At 50.2% G+C, this 17,813-nt stretch overlaps 1 protein-coding gene across 1 annotated transcript in view; it reads left to right on the plus strand.

The window, feature by feature from the left end:
* PELI2 (pellino E3 ubiquitin protein ligase family member 2) overlaps nucleotides 1–17,813 on the plus strand; it is a 104,381-nt gene that overhangs the window by 75,023 nt on the left and 11,545 nt on the right. Inside the window, exon 3 of the mRNA XM_077323988.1 lies at nucleotides 12,741–12,842. Within this exon, the coding sequence (XP_077180103.1) occupies nucleotides 12,741–12,842 (102 nt within the window). The remainder of the gene's footprint in view (nucleotides 1–12,740; nucleotides 12,843–17,813) is intronic.

The following is a 17,813-nucleotide window of genomic DNA, read 5'->3' on the forward strand; positions in this document are numbered from 1 at the left end:
GGCTAGAGAGCCATCTGACAGAGAGGCTGATTCTGTGAACGGTCAAGTGGGTGGCAGGTGACAGTGGATGAGCGATAGGGATGTGGGTGTCCTGCACAGTGCAGGGGGTTGGACTAGATGACCTAGGAGGTCCCTTCCAACTCTAGGATTCTATGAGTCTAAATTCCGTCTAAACCTCCGGAAGAAGTTCCTGACAGTTAGAGTGGTTCCTCAGTGGAACAGGCTTCCTCAGGAGGTGGTGGGTTCTCCTTCCTTGGAAATCTAGAAGCAGAGGCTAGAGAGCCATCCGACAGGAATGCTGATTCTGTAAATTGGGCCGATTGTGAGTGGGTGAACAGATGGGACTGTGTCGGTGCTTGGCTCTTGTGGCCCTTTCTCGCACACCCGGCAAAAGGCCGGTCACCAATTTGGGTTCGGGAGGTGAATTTCCTCCAGGCCCGACTGGCCAGGGATTCTGGTCTGGGTGGGGGTGGGGGGACATCATCTGGGCATGGAATTGGGGTCACTGTGGGTGGGCAAGTAGTTGTGAGTTTCCTGCATTGTGTAGAGGGTTGGACTAGATGACCCTGGGTGTTCCTTCCAAGTCTATGATTCTAAATTCCGTCTAAACATCCGGAAGAAGTTCCTGACAGTCAGAGCGGTTCCTCAGTGGAACAGGCTTCCTCGGGAGGTGGTCGGATCTTCATCTTTGGGGATTTTTAAACAGATGCTGGAGAGCCACCTGCCGGAGAGGCTGATTCTGTGAAGGTTCAAGGGGGTGGCAGGTGACAGTGGGTGAGCAAGAGGGTTGTGAGTGTCCTGCACAGTGCAGGGGGTTGGACTAGATGACCCTGGAGGTTTGTCATGCTTCATTTATAAAATTAATTAAAATCCCCGGGTAGCCTTGCTCCTGGTTCGTTAGTACACAGTGGGTAAATTGCTTATCTGATTACAGCTTGTCTGGTCAGACACCTGCCCAGACTGCTGAAGCAGCTTTGGGAGAGCCTTAATTAAACCAGTTTACTTAGCTTTCCCTGTTTCCTGACTGCTGAGATCCCTGCATGCCTTTGGCACCCCTTGGTGTTTCGGTCGCGTCACCTCTTGCTCTGGGAGCCCCACAGTCCTCTGCTTCCTCAAACTGGCCTCAACCACGAGGGGAGAACTTGGCTGCATGTGCATGCTCAACAGGTGTGCGGATCAAGTGCCATCAAGTCCTTTCTGACTAATGGAGACTCTGGGAACCCCCCGTTCCTGTTGGCAGTAGAAGAAAGAACCCACAGTAATGGATTGATTGATTATATTTATTATGTGTAGGGTGATGCTGGCTAGATATGGGGGGGGGGGGGGTATGTGAAATTTCAGAGTAGTTCAGCAGTGGAAGGGGCTGCCTAAGGAGGTGGGGAGCTCCCCCTCACTGGCGGTCTTCAAGCAGCGGCTGGACAGATCCTTCTCCTGGATGTCTGAGGCTGGACAGATCCTTCTCCTGGATGCCTGAGGCTGATCCTGTCTTGAGCAGGGGGTGGGACTAGATGGCCTGGATGGCCCCTTCCCACTCTAGGATTCTAGGAGTCTAGTTCAGCAGTGGAAGGGGCTGCCTAAGGAGGTGGGGAGCTCCCCCTCACTGGTGGTCTTCAAGCAGCGGCTGGACAGATCCTTCTCCTGGATGCCTGAGGCTGGACAGATCCTTCTCCTGGATGCTTGAGGCTGATCCTGCACTGAGCAGGGGGTGGGACTAGATGGCCTGCATGACCCCTTCCCACTCTAGGATTCTAGGAGTCTAGTTCAGCAGTGGAAGCGGCTGCCTAAGGAGGTGGGGAGCTCCCCCTCACTGGCGGTCTTCAAGCAGCGGCTGGACAGATCCTTCTCCTGGATGCCTGAGGCTGGACAGATCCTTCTCCTGGATGCTTGAGGCTGATCCTGCACTGGGCAGGGGGTGGGACTAGATGGCCTGCATGACCCCTTCCCACTCTAGGATTCTAGGAGTCTAGTTCAGCAGTGGAAGCGGCTGCCTAAGGAGGTGGGGAGCTCCCCCTCACTGGCGGTCTTCAAGCAGCGGCTGGACAGATCCTTCTCCTGGATGCCTGAGGCTGGACAGATCCTTCTCCTGGATGCCTGAGGCTGAACCTGTCTTGAGCAGGGGGTGGGACTAGATGGCCTGGATGGCCCCTTCCCACTCTAGGATTCTAGGAGTCTAGTTCAGCAGTGGAAGGGGCTGCCTCAGGAGGTGGGGAGCCCCCCTTCACTGGCGGTCTTAAGGAACGGCTGGACAGATCCTTCTCCTGTATGGATTCGGGGTCACTGTGGTTGGGCAGGTAGTTGTGAGCTTCCTGCATTGTGCAGCGGGTTGGACTAGATTATTCTGGATAACCCTTCTAGATCTATGATTCTAGGTGGTCTTGCAGACTTGCCCTTTTCTGACCCCCTCCCCAAATATCATCCCCATGTTGTAAATACAGCCCGTAGCTTCCAACGCTGTGTTTTTTCAGTGCTTTTTTAAAAAGGCAGATATTATTTTTCCTATGCTATTTCTCTGTTCCAATGCATCAATGATGCAAATCCTGTAAGCAGTCGATAGGGCTGTTTTTTTGTCTCTTTGTTTTTCTCAAGAGGTTTTCGGGAGGGGAGGCGAGAAGGGGGCTGCTGTTGAGAGGTTTCTCTCCAGGAAGTTATCTAGAGTGTCTTTGGCCGTCAGTATAAAATCAATTTGTGTCCGATTCAATTTATAGTGTCTGGGAAAGATACTGTTATCTGATGGGTGTCTTCTCATTACGCCAATGCCAGCGGATCCTTTTCATTCACTGAAACGCAACATCTTTGAAAATTTTTAAACAGAGGCTGATTCTGTGAATTTTCAAGGGGGTGGCAGGTGACAGTGGAGGTGCGATAGAGTCCTTCATAGTGCAGGGGGTTGGACTAGATGACCCAGGAGGTCCCTTCCAACTCTATTATTCTATGACTAGAATTTAAGCCCATTGTAGGTAAAATACAAGAGCCTCTTATGGCGCAGAGTGGTAAGGCAGCCGTCTGAAAGCTCTGCCCGTGAGGCTGGGAGTTCGATCCCAGCAGCCGGCTCAAGGTTGACTCAGCCTTCCATCCTTCCGAGGTCAGTAAAATGAGTACCCAGCTTGCTGGGGGGTAAATGGTAATGACTGGGGAAGGCACTGGCAAACCACCCCGTATTGAGTCTGCCATGAAAAAGCTGGAGGGCGTCACCCCAAGGGTCAGACATGACTCGGTGCTTGTACAGGGGATACCTTTACCTTAGGTAAAATACAGCTGAATCCTGCCCTGCCTGCCCCCCTCCCCCCTGGCTTCAGAGCGGGGTTCAGAGCAGGCGCCCCGGCCGTCCCCCTCCCCCCTGAGCGCCCGGCTTCTCCGAGCCCTGCCTTGAAGACTCCCCCTGCTGCCCCCTTTGGGCCCAAGTCCAGGGCTTTTGCCCCTTGGTCCTAGACTGACACTCGGAGACACGCTTTTGAGTTTTTATCCCGGACTTGCCCTGCCCCTTTCTCCGCCCACTTTCCCGGTACTCTTTTATTTATACCGCTCCTGCAGAGCGGTTTACAGATTCTATGTCCCCCCCCTCCCCTGCCTCAGGGCCCAGTCCCCATGGACGCCAAAAGATCTTGGTTGCGGAGGAGCCCCTGAAGTCTCCTGTGCCCTGGCCTCAACTAAGAGCTTTGTTTTACAGGCCCTGCAGAACTGTGAAAGCTCCTGCTGGGCTTTTAGGTCTTTCAGGTGCTCATTCCAGCATGTCGGGGCTAGGACCAAAAAGGCCCTGGCCCTGGTCAAGGCCAGGCAAACCTCTCATGGACCAGGAATCACCAACAGATCAGTACGCGCAAAACGCAAGGCCCAGTGGGGAGCATAAGGCGATAAACAGTCTCTCATGCATATGGGGCGCAGACTGGGAGGTGCCTTAAAGGTCAAACCCAGAACCAGGTTCCTGCCCTGCATAGGCTCAAGATTAAGGGATGATTAGAATCATAGAGTTGGAAGGGGCCACACAGGCCATCTAGTCCAACCCCCTGCTCAACGCAGGATCAGCCCTAAGCATCCTAAAGCATCCAAGAAAAGTGTGTATCCAACCTTTGCTTGAAGACTGCCAGTGAGGGGGAGCTCACCACCTCCTTAGGCAGCCTATTCCACTGCTGGACTACTCTGACCGTGAAATTTTTTTCCTGATATCTAGCCTATATCGTTGTACTTGAAGTTTAAACCCATTACTGCGTGTCCTCTCCTCTGCAGCCAGCAGAAACAGCATCCTGCCCTCCTCCAAGTGACAACCTTTCAAATACTTAAAGAGGGCTATCATGTCCCCTCTCAACCTCCTTTTCTCCAGGCTGAACATTCCCAAGTCCCTCAACCTATCTTCATAGGGCTTGGTCCCTTGCTTTCCACCTCCCTCCTAGCACTCTCTACCTCAGGAAAGTTTAGTTCCACGATGGAGGGATTGCATGTTGGAATAGCCACAGGGGCAGGGTGGCTAGAGTGGGAGGCATAAAGTAGCTCCTTCTCCTCCCCCTCCTCTCAGCTGCATCAGCCTGACTCATCCAGCTGTTAATGCATGTAAGTTCCTCCACTCCAGGAATAAACCCTCCTGGATTTAGAAAGAGCTCTGGGGCTCAAGAAGGGAGTGGGTGAAATCTCGGATCAGGGCCATCTTTCTCCTGGCCATTTTGGGGAACGAAGCTTGCATCTGTATAGTAACGATCTCAATTTATCAGATAGTTGGCAATGCAGATAAGGTACTCTTGGTTCTGCTCTCAGAATTACAGTATTCCTCAGAGAATATTCTTCAAGTATTTGAAAGGGTGCCATGTAGAGGATGGAGCAGAGCTGTTCTCTCTTGCCCCAGAGGGACGGACCAGAACCAACGGGATGAAATTAACGCAAAAGAAATTCCATCTAAACCTCCGGAAGAAGTTCCTGACACTTAGAGTGCTTCCTCAGTGGAACAGGCTTCCTCGGGAGGTGGTGGGTTCTCCATCTTTGGAGGTTTTTCAACAGAGGCTGGAGAGCCATCTGACGGAGAGGCTGATTCTGTGAAGGTTCAAGGGGGTGGTAGGTGACAGTGGATGAGCGATTGGGATGTGAGTGTCCTGCACAGTGTAGGCGGTTGGTCCCAGGCGGTCCCTTCCAATTCTAGGATTCTATTATTCTAAGAATAAAGGTTGAGTCCAGTGGCATCTTTTAAGCCAGTTTTATTCTGAGTATAAGCTATCCCGTGCAAGCTTTCAGTAGCGTCCAAACTTAACTGAGAGCCGGGGAGTTAAAGAAGGATGAATTTCATCTAGATTTTCACCCCGACCCCAACCATCTTTAAATAGCTTACAATCCAAGGCTTCCAGCTTTATCACAGCACATGAACATATTTTTGAAACAAGACCATGCAAAATCAGTATAAAAGATCTCCAGCGATGTCTAGTGATGTCAGCCGTGATCCAAATGTCTCGGGCAGGCTGCGGAACCCCTGGGGGGCGCTCACAGAACCTCAGGACCCCCCAGAACTCTGGGTGGGATCCTTGAAATAAGGTCCGGTGGCTGGAAGACCCCGCTGAGGTCAAGCGCAGGCAGTTTAAGCAAAACACAGCAAACATGTACGTGAGCGCTGGAAAAAGCAACCGAACAGGGAGGTGTTCTTCTGGCACGGCCGGAAAGTTCACAGAACGCCTTTGCCTGACTTCACAGTAATTACTGACTCTTCTTGTTCCGCAGTGTGAAATTAGCTGCTGGTTGGGAAAGGGCCCAAGAGCCTGAGAAAAATGCAAACTCAGCCGAGATTTCATCGCAGGCTTTGTCTTTTGGTAGTCATTTTTTTTCCTGTTTGTCGCTAGCAACAAAGATCAAGTTGATTCACGCCAGAGCATTCCTCATTGCTTATATATTTATGGGTGTAGAAGTTGGACAACGAAGGTAGTTTGCAGCAGCGGTCCCCAACCCCCGGGCCAGGGACCGGGACCGGTCCGTGGATCATTCAGTGCCGGGCTGCGGCTCCTCCTCGTCCTCCTCCCCGGCTGCTGCTTCAGGGGCTGCCCTGCCACTCTGCCGGCGGCTCACCTTTGGTGCTCTCCGGCGGTCGCCATGGCTGGGGCTCCCCCTCGGTGTGGCACTGCGCAGCTGCTGCTGGCAGTGCCCCCCAGTGGGTAGCGGGAAGTCAGGGTCGCCGGCGGGAAAGCAAGTGGAGCAGGGGCTCAGGCGGCGGTGATGTCCCTCGGCAAAAGACTACCCCCCCCCGAGCCTCAGTAAAATTGTCAAGCGTTGACCGTTCCCCAGTGATGAAAAGGTTGGGGACCACTGGTTTACAAGATGAAAATTGGAATGTGGAGTCGGAGGAAATCTTTATGGACCCACTCGACTGCACAGAGGGCCAATAAGTGGGTTCTGGATCGAATCAAGACTGAACTCTGTAGAGCAGGATTTCGTGAAACCCCGGGTTTTTTATTGATGCCCTGGGAGGGTTTCCTGAATGGGTGGGAGTTAATTCATTTTTTATTTACATTTTAAATTTGTTTAACCATTTAATTATTTATTTATTTATTATACTTATATACCACTTCCCCGAGGATATGACCACATGGGTGATATGACCGTATGTGGTCATGCCAACCTGCTCCCCTCTCCCAAGATGGCCGGTGATGGGCCTGGGGGTGGGGGTGGGGAGGGGAGGGTCCCCGGGTGGGCCTGCCTGCAGCTCTGCTTCCCAACCATCTTCTGCACCATCACCCCACTTCTGGGGTTTCTCACAGCCTGGAGAATGTTTCAGCGGTTTCTTAACAGTAAAAAAAAAAAAAGTTGAGAAAGGCAGCTGTAGAAGGTCAAATGACCTATTGTACAACGAGAAGACTCACCAGGAAGGACAATCATGCAAGGAAATGTTGAAGGCAGCAACAAAAGGGGAAGGCCCAGCAGGAGACAAGATTGACTCTGTCTAAGAAGCCGTGGCCTTCTGTCTCCAAGACATGAGCACGGCTATTAAGAATTGGGCATTTTGGAAAATTCAGAGCATCGCTTTAAGTTGGGAAGCAGTTTGGCACCCCTTCACACACATGCACATGCACACACACACACACACACACACACAAGAGAGAGAGGGGGAGAGAAAGAGAGAGAGACCAGTGGTAACAAAAGTGGCAGCCCTGATTACAACAATATGACTCGTACAAAATGGCTGCTGTAGGAGGCGTGGCCAGCCACAAAATGGCTGCCACAACTTAACTTCAGTAACAGTGTAGATCAGGATTCCTCAACCAGGATATCATGAAATCCTGGGGTTTCTTGACGGTCCCGAGTTTCCCAAATGCGTGAGAGTTAATTAATTTCTATATATTTTTAAAATGTGTTAAACTTTTGTCGAGTGATATGACCATATATGGTCGCCGTGACCGGTCCTCCCCGTCCCAAAATGGCCACCGATGGGTCTAGAGAGGTAGGAAAGGGAGGGGCCCTGAGGTGGGCGTGTCCACAGCTCTGCTTCCCAATCATATTTGCACGATGGTGCCACTTCTGGGGTTTCTTGAACCCTGAAGGATGTCTCAGCGGTTTCTCAATGTTGAGGAAGGCCGGTGTAGATTCCTGGGCTGTGGGGGCAGTTGTTGCCGGAGCAACATTTTAAAAACTCTTTACAGCCTGAAGATTTGGTGGTCACCTCATTGGGGACTCTATTATAGTATGCATTTTAGGATTTGTCTGGGGAGTCAAAGACAAACTGACTTTTGACAACAGAGCACACTATATTTATTTGCTACTTTGACTTCTATCCCGCCACTCTCCGTGGACTCGTGGCGGGTTACCCGGATAAAATCAATCCTAAATCCCCCAATACCATAAAAAATGGCGGCATAATCTCCAGTATTCCCTGATCCTCAGCCAATCCGTCACAGGTATAGGTTCATGGAGTAGAATAGCAGTGGCCAGAGGAGCAACCCCAATTGTCCCTGAAATTCGGCCTCAACCAAAGACCTGGCGGAAGAGCTCCGTTTTGCTGGCCCTGCGGAACTGAGGCAGCTCCGCCGGGGGCCTCGGCTTTTCCGGGAGCTCATTCCACCAGGTGGGGGCCAGGACTGAAAAAGCCCTGGACCAGGTCGAGGCCAGGCGTGCGTCTCTGGGGCCTGGGACCACCAGCCTGTTCACTTGAAACCTTGATAGAAACTCAAGAAAATCTTAGTTCAGAAATGTGGCCAGCGTCATGCACGCAAAGCATGGCGCTATATTTGAAATCTGGATACCGGATCAAACGAGATGTTAACATACCTAGGTCCAAGCTATGGTTTTGATTTTTTTAAAATAAATTTAACCAGAGTTTACAGGATCAGTTAGAGAGCCAGTTTGGTGTCGTGGTTAGGAGTGCGGACTTCTAATCTGGCATGCCAGGTTTGATTCTGCGCTCCCCCAATGCAGCCAGCTGGGTGACCTTGGGCTCAACACAGCACTGATAAAACTGTTCTGACCGAGCAGGAATATCAGGGCTCTCTCAGCCTCACCCACCCCACAGGGTGTCTGTTGTGGGGAGAGGAAAGGGAAGGCGACTGTAAGCCGCTTTGAGCCTCCTTTGGGTAGAGAAAAGCGGCATAGAAGAACCAACTCTTCTTCTTCTTCTTCAGTAATCTCAGGGCTCTCTCAGCCTCACCCACCTCACAGGGTGTCTGTTGTGGGGAGAGGAAAGGGAAGGTGACTGTAAACCGCTTTGAGACTCCTTCGGGTAGGGAAAAGCGGCATATAAGAACGGGCTCTGCTCGGCTGATTCGGGTTTTGTTCACAAATACAGGCGTGGCTGGCAAATATGGCCAGAAGGAAGGAGTCCCGTACATATTGGCCAGTTGTATCGCTGGGTACTGCACCGGCTTCCAGCCGGTGTCTAGCAATCTGTACCTGATCCGTGGACGGGGTATCTGCCACCGACTCTCTTTTCTTTCAAGGGGATTATTGTTGGGGAAAAGGGTGATTTATAAAGGGTGTAATGATGGCCGCGGACACAGACAGCTTTAGGCGTGGATCGGATAGATTCACGGATGATAGGGTTGTCAATTTGGTGTAGTGGTTAGGAGGGCGGACTTCTAATCTGGCGAGCCGGGTTTGATTACCACTCCTTCCCCACATGCAGCCAGCTGGGTGACCTTGAGCTCGTCACAGTTCTCGTAGAGCTCTCTCAGCCCCACCTGCCTCACAGGGTGTCTGTTGTGGGGAGAGGAAGAGAAGGAGAATGGAAGCCGCTTTGAGACTCCTTTGGGTAGAGAAAAGCGGCATAGAAGAACCAACTCTTCTTCTTCTTCTTCAGTAATCTCAGGGCTCTCTCAGCCTCACCCACCTCACAGGGTGTCTGTTGTGGGGAGAGGAAAGGGAAGGTGACTGTAAACCGCTTTGAGACTCCTTCGGGTAGGGAAAAGCGGCATATAAGAACCAACTCTTCTTCTTCAGTAATCTCAGAGCTCTCTCAGCCTCCCCTCCCTCACAGGGTGTCTGTTGTGGGGAGAGGAAAGGGAAGGCGACTGTAAGCCGCTTTGAGCCTCCTTCGGGTAGGGAAAAGCAGCATATAAGAACCAACTCTTCTTCTTCTTCAGTAATCTCAGGGCTCTCTCAGCCTCACCCACCCCACAGGGTGTCTGTTGTGGGGAGAGGAAAGGGAAGGCAACTGTAAGCCGCTTTGAGACTCCTTCGGGTAGGGAAAAGCGGCATATAAGAACCAACTCTTCTTCTTCTTCAGTAATCTCAGGGCTCTCTCAGCCTCCCCTCCCTCACAGGGTGTCTGTTGTGGGGAGAGGAAAGGGAAGGCGACTGTAAGCCGCTTTGAGCCTCCTTCGGGTAGGGAAAAGCGGCCTATAAGAACCAACTCTTCTTCTTCTTCTGTATCTGGGTATTTAAGCTAATTAGAATGAAACTCCACGCTAATCGCACAGCTGGAAATAAGTCCTTAGGAATATCTTGCTCCAGGTTGTTCCCCAGAGAAACAAGAGCTGTATCTGCTCGTGCAATAACCGTTTGTGTTAATGGTCCCAAATTACTAGCTTATTAGATGGGCAGGATGGCATGGGAGAGGAAAAAGCACAGCTTGGCTCAGCTTGTTTGAGGCTCAGTTCAAATCAGTTTGTCTTCTGTAGTTACTAAGTTTTGATTGCCTGTCATGCTTGTTTGATTGCGGCCACGTCTGGGATGGCTCCACCATAAGAGTCCAGAGCAGGGGTAGTCAAACTGCGGCCCTCCAGATGCCCATGGACTACAATTCCCACGAGCCCCTGCCAGCGAATGCTGGCAGGGGCTCGTGGGAATTGTAGTCCATGGACATCTGGAGGGCCGCAATTTGACTACCGCTGGTTCAGAGTGCGGCCTGATCATGCCCCTCCTGTTTGGCAAACGGATTCAAACCTTTCGTCTCAACTCTGAGTGCCCAAAGCTGCCCAAAGCTGCACTTTCACTGGCGATTGGCATTTCTGTGCGTGCAAACGACTGTGACTGTCATATTCGCATGCTTGCCCCCAAGCGCCGTTCCCTTTGCCCTCACCGAACCTATTTGTCGGGTCTTTGTTACTTTTTCCCCTGCTTCCCGGCTCTTCTCGGGCCTCGTGCTTTGGACACTCTGACCCCGTGTAGCTACTAAGTCGTCTCCAAATCCCTCATCGAAATGTAATGCTTTTTTGATCTATAAAGGCAGCGAACCTGTGCTCATCCCGGCTGTATAATTGCAGCAGTGATCGACAAGCACGGACTTGAGAAAGGGAATTCTGTTCCCATTGTGACTCGCTCCTGGCAGGTCTGCCCTCGAAGCTGCTCCGGAAACTCCCAGTTGGTCCAGAATTCGGCAGCTCGGTCTTCCCCAGCTTGATATGTTACCCTAGTGCTCTCCCAGCTGCACTGAGTCCCGATCGGAGACCAAGTCAGGTTCAGGGTTGTGATTGGGACATTTAAAGTCCTAAATGGTCAGGGCTGCCGGTATCTATGGAGCTGCCTTTTCCACTATGCCCTCTCCCCTGAAATCTCTTAAGATCCAGGTCTCCAGCTCCAAGGATGTAAAAGGCCAGGAGTTTTTCAGTCCTGGCCCTGGCCTGGCAGAACACAGTCTAGTGCGGGGGTAGTCAAACTGTGGCCCTCCAGATGTCCATGGACTACAATTCCCACGAGCCCCTGCCTGAGAGCACAGGTTGGCCGCCCCCGGCGTAGATGGATTAGCTGTCTGGTCATTTATATGGCAACTTTTGCGTGTTGTTTTTTTTCCATTTAATGATAAAAGGGATCTTTGCATGACTGTATTGACAATTCATCTCTTTCCGTTTTGTATGGTGAAAATTCGTCTGTTTCAAACCAGCATGGTGTCGTGGCTAAAATTGGCGGCCTCTAGTCTGGAGAATCAAGGTTTGATTCCCTGCTTCTCCACATGCAGCCAGCTGGGTGGCTTTGGGCCAGGCACAGTCCTGTTAGAGCTGTTCTCACAAAGCAGTTCTCCCAGAGCTCTCTTAGGAATGGGAAGGCGACTGTAAGCCGCTTTGAGCCTCCTTCGGGTAGGGAAAAGCAGCATATAAGAACCAACTCTTCTTCTTCTTCTTCTCCTTACCTCCCTCGCCGGGTGTCTGCTGTGGGGAGAGGAATGTGATTGTAAGCCGCTTTGAGACTCCTTGAGGCAGTGAAAAGCGGGGCATAAAATCCAGCTCCTTTCCTACATAGCCTACATGTTTTAAATGGAGCCTACAAAGGGGGTGGCTGGGAATAAACAAGCTATTCAGAAGCCAGAGCAAACTTTATATGAGCTGCGTTGCATGATGACAGTGCAAAGAATGTGGAAGTGAACAGCTTTAAGCCTATGTGTGGATTTATATATGAAATTCTACAGCAGGGGTAGTCAAACTGCGGCCCTCCAGATGTCCATGGACTACAATTCCCAGGAGCCCCCTGCCAGCGAATGCTGGCAGGGGGCTCCTGAGAATTGTAGTCCATGGACATCTGGAGGGCCGCAGTTTGACTACCCCTGTTCTACAGAGTCTAGAGGGAGGTTTTCAGAGAATTTTGTTGGCAGGCAGAGACTGGATCAAAGCAGTTGCTCTAGCAAAACCAAAACATAATTTTTTTTTCTTTGTATGCATAAAAACAACAATATATAATAATAATAATAATTTCCCCCTATAGTTTAAGAACCACTGTGCTGGGAGAATGATTTCCATTGTGTTCCAGAGGACTTGGACCAAATATATTTATTATTGATTTTATTTCTTATATATTTATATACGGCCCTCCCTTGTGGCTCGGGGCGGTTTACATAGAACGTGAGAGAACATGGAATAAGTTCAGCAGAATTCAGTGACGTCTAATAAAACTACAGTAGTTCAGTGATTGGCTGAACATTACCATCATAACTGTCCCATGGTTGGTCAGTTCAGAGTTCACGGGGAGGGGTTTCCCGGGGGGGGGGGTCAATAGATATTGTCTGTTCGGTCAACGTCAACCAAACGCCTGGCGGAAGAGCTCAATTTTGCAGGCCTTACGGAACTGTGCTATAGCTCCATTCCAGCGAGCTGTGCTAGCTAAAATAATTCCAGGCCCCCAAAATATTCAAGCGCTCTTAGTTTAAGCGCATGCTGTCAACAAAGCACAACTGAAACACGACTCAGCCTTCTCTCCGGCACTTTCTGCAAAACGGAATAATCAAGTTTGAAGCATCCGCCGGGAGGGCTCGGTAATGTAGCCACATTTGCAAATGCCGTCGGAATAGTAATGACGTGCTTCCCCCTGGCCCGACGGCATTGTGGAAATAAACCTGGATCTGTTTTGTTCCCCAGGCCATCAGCTGTAAAGGGCAGCACAGCATCTCCTACACACTGTCCAGAAACCAGACAGTCGTCGTAGAATATACCCACGACAAAGATACGGATATGTTTCAGGTAAGCGCGTTTATTGGCCCTAAAAGCTGAGGCTGCAAGCTGTTGAGATGTATTTGGTAGGAGTTGTTTCCGTTGTGTACAGCAGCTTCCGGGTCACAGCCGACCCATGATGACCCAGTACGGTTCTCATGGCAAGAGATGTTCAGAGGTGGGGGGGCCTGTGTACGCATGGCAGGTTTGGTGCCAGTTTCTGGTCGAGAAAGCCTGAACAAAGGTGACATGGACTTGGCAAATTGTATATAGATCAGCCATTCTCAACGGGGGCCATTTGAAGGGGGGGGCCACAGCCCGAAAATACATGAGAAAGGAAGCGCAAATGGTTTGTGGGGACGGGGCTGGGAACTGAGCCAATGAAACACCTTTTTTTGGTCACGTATGATGTCAATAATTGCTAGGAGGTTTGACCTTCGTCAAGGGGGAGAAAAAGAAATCGTGCAAGCCATTCCTTGGTGTGCACTTGAACGCACGTGTTTCTCTTGGCCAAACCATCTAGAACTGTCTTGTATTTTTTAAATAAGTTTTTAATTGTGTATGTATAGGACAGTGGTTCTCAATCAGGGTGTCGGGACCCCTTTGGGGGTCGAGCTACCTTTTCACGGGGGTTGCGGCAGGGCAAGCACCTTGGCTGGGGGGGGGGGCGCCATCTACACAACTGTCTTGCAGGGTAGATCGAGATAGAGCGTTCATCTGTCTGGAACAGTGGGAAAGAGGCAGAACCGAACTGAGAAGTTCCGGGGGGAAAAAAACAATTTATATACAATCCTGAACAATAAATCTTCACACCATTGGTCAGTTTCGGTTTAATTTCCGCGAAGGAACACTTGCGTAATTTAATGGTTGGGGGTCACCACAACGTGAGGAACTGTATTAAAGAGTCACGGCATTAGGAAGGTTGAGAACCACTGGTATAGGACAAGGTACATTGAGCTTTCCAGATGTGCATGGAATACAACTACCATGCTTTAAGCTGATCCTGCATTTTGCAGGGAGTTGGGCTGGAAGACCTAGGATCATAGAATCATAGAGCTGGAAGGGGCCATACAACCCCCTGCTCAGAATCAGAATCACAGAATCCTAGAGTTGGAAGGGGCCGTACAGGCCATCTAGTCCAACCCCCTGCTCAGAATCAGAATCACAGAATCATAGAGTTGGAAGGGGCCACACAGGCCATCTAGTCCAACCCCCTGCTCAGAATCAGAATCACAGAATCATAGAGTTGGAAGGGGCCACACAGGCCATCTAGTCCAACCCCCTGCTCAACGCAGGATCAGCCCTAAGCATCCTAAAGCATCCAAGAAAAGTGTGTATCCAACCTTTGCTTGAAGACTGCCAGTGAAGACCTCTTCAAACTCTGTGCTTTTATGTGACCATGTGTACAGTTAGAGCAGGGGTAGTCAACCTGTGGTCCTCCAGATGTTCATGGACTGCAATTCCCATGAGCCCCTGCCAGCATTGCTGGCAGGGGCTCGTGGGAATTGTAGTCCATGAATATCTGGAGGACCACAGGTTGACTACCCCTGAGTTTAGAGCACTATTTTCCAATAGGAAATGTGAAACATGTTGCAAGCATTCTGAATAATGGATGCAGCTTTCTCCTACAGAGCCTGCCCTGCTTTAAGGTATCACGCCCCCTTTTTAGTTCAGTCAGTCACGCTTTGGAAATTCAACACGGGGTTTTGTTGTTGATGAAAGAGCTAAAGACATTCCATGAACCATCAAAAAAATTTTAAAAAGGTCCCCTGGCCAGACTGCCCCGTTTTTGCTCTTTTTGAAAGCTCTCCCAGCGGGATCTTGGAGGGATTGCATTATTTATACCTTTCATTTAGTTATAAATTTTTTTCTAGGTCTCGTTCAATAGTAAGTTAATTCAGCGGTGACTATAGCGGAGACACACAAATAGATTATCCCCCTCTTCCCTCCCCCTCTTACAGGAACCACCAACAAATAGGTTAATTCACTTTTGTTTTGTTTTTTGGATCTTCATTCACAGAGGTGTTTATTCTGTGCTGTACCTAGCAAGGGTAGTCAACCTGTGGTCCTCCAGATGTTCATGGACTACAATTCCCATGATCCCCTGCCAGCAACGCTGTCTATTCCCATGAGCCCCTGCCAGCAATGCCCTGCTATATAGTATGTGGATTTCGGGGAGGGGAGTTCTTTTATATAATACAGGGATTGCCAAACTGTGGTTCCCCAGGTGGTCATGGACTGCTGGAAGGGGCTCTTGGGAATTGTAGTCCGTGGACACCCCCCCCCCCAATATTTTGGATGCAGTGATGCTATCTGTATCACAGTTATGTTCTATTTACACATGTATATCAGACCTCTGATCTTAACTAGGGTTGCTGGCTCTAGGTTTTATGTTTGTTTGTTTATTAGATTTATAGCCCACCACCCTGTGAGGGAAGGGAGGCTGAGAGAGTCCTGAGATTACTGAAGAGAAGAAGAGTTGGTTCTTATATGCCACTTTTCTCTACCCGAAGGAGTCTCAAAGCAGCTTCCAATCGCCTTCCCTTTCCTCTCCCCACAACAGACACCCTGTGAGGGAGGGGAGGCTGAGGGAGCCCTGATATTAAGAAGAAGAAGAAGAGTTGGTTTTTATATGCCGCTTTTCTCTAACCGAAGGAGTCTCAAAGCGGCTTCCAGTCTCCTTCCCTTTCCTCTCCCAACAACAGACACTCTGTGAAGTCGGTGAGGCTGAGATCTCTGACAGGTCTGCTCTGTGAGAACAGCATTATCAGGGTTCTGACTAGCCCAAAGTCCCCTGGCTGGCTGCATGTGGAGGAGCGGGGAATCAAACCCAGCTCGCCAGATCAGAAGCCGCCCCTCTTAAGCACAACAACAAACTGGCTTTCTCTGAGCCCCATGTAAGCCATCCTTGCGGCAGTCGTGCTCGGATGTGACCAGAACATCAATAAGTGTTTTCCGATCCCACCTCTGGCGGAAGTTGATGAACGATCCAGAATCTGATGAAAAACGCTGTATACCAAAGGTTATATCTGCAAGAGCGGATGAAACAGCAGTAGATTTATTCCCTTTTAAAAGTGACCAAGGACCCGTTTATTTTAGTCCCGGCAGGTAGCTGCGTTCAGCCGTCAAACAAATCCAGTCGCACCTTGGAGACCAAGAGGTTTGGGGTATCCGCTTTTGGGAGTCTGGGGGACGGAACTTTCTCCTACGAAAACATAGACTAAAGTGGATAGCTGTGTCTGTCTGAATTACTAGTCCAGTGGAACCTTTAAGACCAACAAAGATTTAATCAAGGCGTGAGCTTTCGGGTGCTGGCACACTTCCTCGGGCCTCGTTTCCAGGCACACAAAAGCTGACGCCTTGAAGAAATCTCGGTCTTAAGGGTGCCATTGGGCTCCAGTTCTTTCTTTTATAAAAAACGCATCTGTCTTCCTCTGATTCCTTCCCAGTTCCTTTGCCTGACAAACCGAGAGAATTCAAATCCTCCAGCCTCTCGGTTTCCTTATTCTCTAGGAAGCTCCGAATATGCTATTGGTTTCTGGCGCAGCGCCCGGCCGTGAACGTTTGTTTCTTCAAGGGCAGAACGAACGTATATATCATCGTCGAGTAAAAGCGGAATGCTGCAGGAGAAACTCGGTCGATTTGTTCCGCTCCCCCAGCCGTCATGATCTTTCTCCCTGCCGAAGCCCTGATAATGGTGTTTATGCACACAGCGTGCCTCCGATGCCACTGGTGTTGCAGGAGAACCTCTAAATGCAACTTTGTCTTTCCTCTGCTCCAATGTGCGTACTCATCCCTTCCCAAAGGAAAATATGTCACAGGTGGCCGGATCCTCGAATACCTACCTACCTACCCATCCATCTATCCATCCATCGGATACAGGCTCTTATAAAGATGCAATAGATTATTTCTGTTGATAGCCAGGGCTCTCTCTCACGCACACACTTGCTCCTTCCTTCCTTCCTCCCTCCCTCCCTGCCTGCCTGCCTGCCTGCCTGACTTTCTTCCTGCCTGCCTTCCTTCCTGCCTTCCTTCCTTCCTCCCTTCCTCCCTTCCTCCCTTCCTTAATTCAAATTCTCCTGCCTGCCTGCCTCCCTCTCCTTCCTTCCTTCCTTCCTTCCTTCCTTCCTTCCTTCCTTCCTTCCTTCCTTCCTTCCTTCCTTCCTTCCTTCCTTCCTTCCTTCCTTCCTTCCTTCCTTCCTTCCTTCCTTCCTTCCTTCCTTCAAATTCGCCTGCCTGCCTGCCCGCCCGCCCATCCATCTATCCATCAATCTATCTATCTACCGCCCTCCCCGGAGGCTCAGGGCAGTTTACATAAAACATATAAACAATACAAGAAACAATCCATAACATATAAATAACCATAACATTAATACTACTAACTGATAATTGTAACAGTGCAAACAGGCCCAGGGGCAGAATGCATGAGTGGATTTCTGGGAGGGAGGGAGCAGGGGCCCTTCAGAGGTTGTTGGTTATGCCTGGTCTCAACGGAATGCCTGGCGGAAGAGCTCCCTTTTGCAGGCCCTGCGGAACTGTTTTAGCTCCATCAGGACCCTGATCTCCTCCGTGCGGCCATGTTTATGTGGATGTATCCATCATCATGTAAAAATATAGATGTATCTCTTAGCACCTATTAAAGGACAAGAGACCTTTAAAGGTGCTGGATTGCACCTGGCTGAAATGTCAAGTTTAAAGTAATCCCGGATTTTTTTTCCCCCAGTGCTGACCTTGGAGTGATACACGCATGTGAGCATTACATGCTGTCAAGTCGTTTCTGACTTAGGGCTACTGTAAGACTGAGTGTCCACCAAAACATCCTGTCCTTCACAGCTTCATTCAGGTCTTACAAACAGGGCCGTGGCGACTTCCTTGACAGAGTCAACCCATCTCTTCTCGGATCTTCCTTTTTCCCCTGCTGCCTTGATGCTTTCAAAGTGTTCTGATTCTGAAAAATACAGACTTTCTATAGCCTTTAAGACAGTGGAACAATCTAAAATC

This window comes from Paroedura picta, chromosome 2 (assembly GCF_049243985.1).
Source record: "Paroedura picta isolate Pp20150507F chromosome 2, Ppicta_v3.0, whole genome shotgun sequence".
Classification (NCBI taxonomy): domain Eukaryota; kingdom Metazoa; phylum Chordata; class Lepidosauria; order Squamata; family Gekkonidae; genus Paroedura; species Paroedura picta.